Source organism: Colobus angolensis, unplaced genomic scaffold (assembly GCF_000951035.1).
Source record: "Colobus angolensis palliatus isolate OR3802 unplaced genomic scaffold, Cang.pa_1.0 Scaffold630, whole genome shotgun sequence".
NCBI classification, from domain to species: Eukaryota; Metazoa; Chordata; class Mammalia; order Primates; family Cercopithecidae; genus Colobus; species Colobus angolensis.
In genome coordinates this window covers 100,179-103,728 of record NW_012119933.1, presented here as the reverse complement: position 1 = coordinate 103,728, position 3,550 = coordinate 100,179, and the positions used below count along the sequence as shown (strand labels likewise).

Genomic DNA, 3,550 nt, shown 5'->3' with positions numbered 1-3,550 from the left:
TATATTCTTCCTCCAATATCCGCACCAGCCCCCAGTGGCAGGGTATTTATTCACCTGGGGTATATACACACCTGGGGTAGACAGTCAGGACGAGATTCAAAGATCACCAGCAGAACTCCAATTGGGACAGTCACTTGTTCCAGTTCCAGGTTTTTGGCGATTCTGGTGCGGCGCAACACACGTCCCACGCTGTCCTGGGAGGAGGCTGCGATCTGCCGCAGACCGATGGCCAGGCTGTTCAGTTTGGATGTGGAGAGGCTTAAACGTTTCAGCAGAGGAGCTGCAAGTCTCCCTGAAAAGCCAATAAGAGGATATGATGAAGTAGCAGACCTGGCAGGCTGCAGCTACCAACTGATGTGTCTTTTTTTTTTTTTTTTTTTGAGACAGGGTCTTACTCTGACGTCCAGGCTAGAGTGCAGTGGCATGATCTAGGCCCAATGCAACCTCCGCCTCCTGGGTTCAAGCAATTCTCCCACCTCAGCCTCCTTAGTATCTGGGACTACAGGCATGCGCCACCAGGTCTGGCTCATTTTTGTAGAGATGGGGTTTCACCAGGTTGGTTGGGCTGATCTTGAACTCCACACCTCAAGTAATCTGCCCGCCTCGACCTCCCAAAGTGCTGGGATTACAAGTGTCTTGATGTTTCATTGAACATGTGGGACTGCATTAGGAACAGACTCAGGAAGACAGTGACATACCACTTAGACTGTCTTTCTTAGGCATCCGTTTGGCAGTACATAGCATCATGTAAAGCTGTGTACCCTGATACCCTTTGTCCCAGCAATTTCAGTTCCAGAAATTTATCATTTGTATGAACAGGCAGGCATGTAATGAGAATACTTACCACATTTTTGTAATACTGAGAAATTGAATTCTACCTAAATATTCAGACAATGGTTTATAATTCAGTTATTATAAATAATATATCTAGGTTCACTGACATGGAAAGCTATCTAGGATACAGTCTACAAAAAAAGCAAACTATAAAACAGCATGTACGATATGATCCTATTTATCAAACACCGCACATATTATGTATGCACAGGAAGAAATCTGGAATGCATCCAGAAAAGTAATAATCTATCTTTCTATATTATTTTATTTTTTTATAATGAGTGAATTATTTTTATAATCAGAACCAACAAAGAGGTTTTCTTCTAAAATAAAATGTTAAATATTTTGGGAAGGAGAATAGAATTTTAATAAAGAAAACTTTTTTGCTTTTTTTCTTTGAGAGACAGGGTCTCAGTGTGTTACCGAGGCTAGAGTGCAGCGGTACAATCATAGCTCATTGCAGCCTTGAACTCCTGGGCTCAAGTGATCCTCCTGCTTCAGTCTCCAGAGTAGTTAGGACTACAGGCATGTATCACCACGGCTGGCTAATTTTAAAACATGTATTTTTTTTTTTTTTGAGATGGAGTCTTGCTCTGTTGACCTGGCTAGAGTGCAGTGGTACAATCTCGGCTCACTGGAACCTCTGCCTTCTGGGTTCAAGCAATTCTCCTGCCTCAGCCTCCTATGTAGCTGGGACCACAGGTGTGTGCCACCATGCCCGGTTAATTTTTGTATTAGTAGAGACGGGGTTTCACCATGTTGGCCAGGCTGGTCTTGAACTCCTGACCTCGTGATCCACCTGACTCGGCTTCCCAAAGTGTTGGGATTACAGGCGTGAGCCACCGCGCCTGGCCAATTTTAAAACATATTTTGTAGAGATAGGGGTCTCATTATGTTGCCCAGGTTTGTCTCGAACTCCTGGGCTAAAGTGATCCTTCTGTCTCCACTTCCCAAAGTGCTGGGATTACAAGTATGAGCGACCACACTTGGCCGAAAAAAAAATAGAATTATGGCAAGCTCATAGGCAGAATTTTATTTTTTTATTTTTTTGAGTCTTGCTCTGTTGCCCAGGCTGTAGTGCAGTGGCGCGATCTCGGTTCACTGCAAGCTCCGCCTCCCAGGTTCAAGTCATTCTCCTGCCTCACCCTCCCCAGTAGCTGGGACTACAAGCTCCTGCTACCATGCCCGGCTAATTTTTTGTATTTTTAGTAGAGACGGGGTTTCACTGTGTTAGCCAGGATGGTCTTGATCTCCTGAAGATCTGCCCGCCTCGGCCTTTCCCAAAGTGCTGGGATTACAGCCATGAGCCACTGCGCCCGGCCCAGAATTTTCTTTAAAAACAGTAGTATACATGGTGTGATTCCCTCTCCACGCACAAACATGTATGTACATATTCATATATGTACATGTATATACTCAGGAAAACCATTTGAAATCATATATCACAAATCATTATTGTCGTCAATGTTGAGATTACAAAAATTTTCCCTTTCCTTTTTTTTACAGTCACAGCCACCAAGATAAAATAATAAAAAGATTTCTGCCTTGGGGGGAAGCAACTGACCTTATATTAAGAAAAAAAAATTAAACCCTCTTTCTACCAACCAATTATACAAATTAATTAATTTTCTTTACTTTTCCCCATATGCTAAAAAACAAGTTTTAATTATAGTGTATGTTAAATGTTACATCCTAGCTTTTCACCTCACAACCCAAGTACACTCTCCATGTTGCAAAAATCATCTTAATTACTACTAAATATTCCATTAATTTGATACAGCTGAACACACTTAACCACACCTATGTTATTAAATGCTCAGCTTGTTTCCAGTTTTTCAGTGTGTTAAATCCTGCTCTAAAAATCTTTGGATAGAGCTATTTTCTTTCTTTTCTTTTCTTTTTTTTTTTGAGATGGAGTCTTGCTCTGCTGCTCAGGCTGGAGGGCAATAGCGCGATCTCGGCTCACTGAAACCTCTGCCTCCTAGGTTCAAGTGATTCTCCTGCCTCAGCCGCCCGAGTAGCTGGGATTACAAATTTGATTACAAATTTGAGCCACCATGGCTGGCTTTTTTTTTTTTTTTGAGACAGAGTTTTGCTCTTGTTGCCCAGGCTGGAGTGCAATGGTGCCACCTTGGCTCACGGCAACCTCCGCCTCCTGGGTAGCTAGGATTACAGGCATGCACCACCATGCCAAGCTAATTTTGTATTTTTAGTAGAGATGAGGTTTCTCCATGTTGGTCAGGCTGGTCTTAAGCTCCTGATCTCAGGTGATGCGCCCACCTCGGCCTCCCAAAGTGTTGGGATTACAGACGTGAGCCACTGCGCCCAGCCGTAAGTTTTGTATTTTTATAGAAATGAAGTTTCACCATGTTGGCCAGGCTGGTCTTGAACTCATGACCTCAGATGATCCGCCCATCCTGGCCTCTCAAAGTGCTGGGATTACTGGCGTGACCCACCGCACCTGGCCTAAAGACCTATTTTCTTTAGAAATAGTTTTTGAGGATTAATTACCCTGAACTGGGATTGCTAAGCCACGCTCATGTATACCCAAGGCTTTGATCTCAACCCACTTACGCATGTTCAGAGAGGTATAGCTGGGATCAGGAGTCAAAGTTCTGCCAACAACAAGCTGTGGAACCTCGGGCAACAATAGCTTTACTCTCTGTGGGTCTTAATTCTTTTACTTTAAATTTTTTTTTTTTTTTTTTTTTTTTTT

General features: G+C 43.0%; 1 protein-coding gene across 3 annotated transcripts in view; it reads right to left on the bottom strand.

The window, feature by feature from the left end:
• ALDH18A1 (aldehyde dehydrogenase 18 family, member A1) overlaps nucleotides 1-3,550 on the bottom strand; it is a 54,029-nt gene that overhangs the window by 15,864 nt on the left and 34,615 nt on the right. For all 3 annotated transcript variants that reach the window (XM_011963918.1, XM_011963919.1, XM_011963921.1), the window contains one exon: nucleotides 72-292. In XM_011963918.1, coding sequence (XP_011819308.1) covers nucleotides 72-292 — 221 coding nt within the window. The remainder of the gene's footprint in view (nucleotides 1-71; nucleotides 293-3,550) is intronic.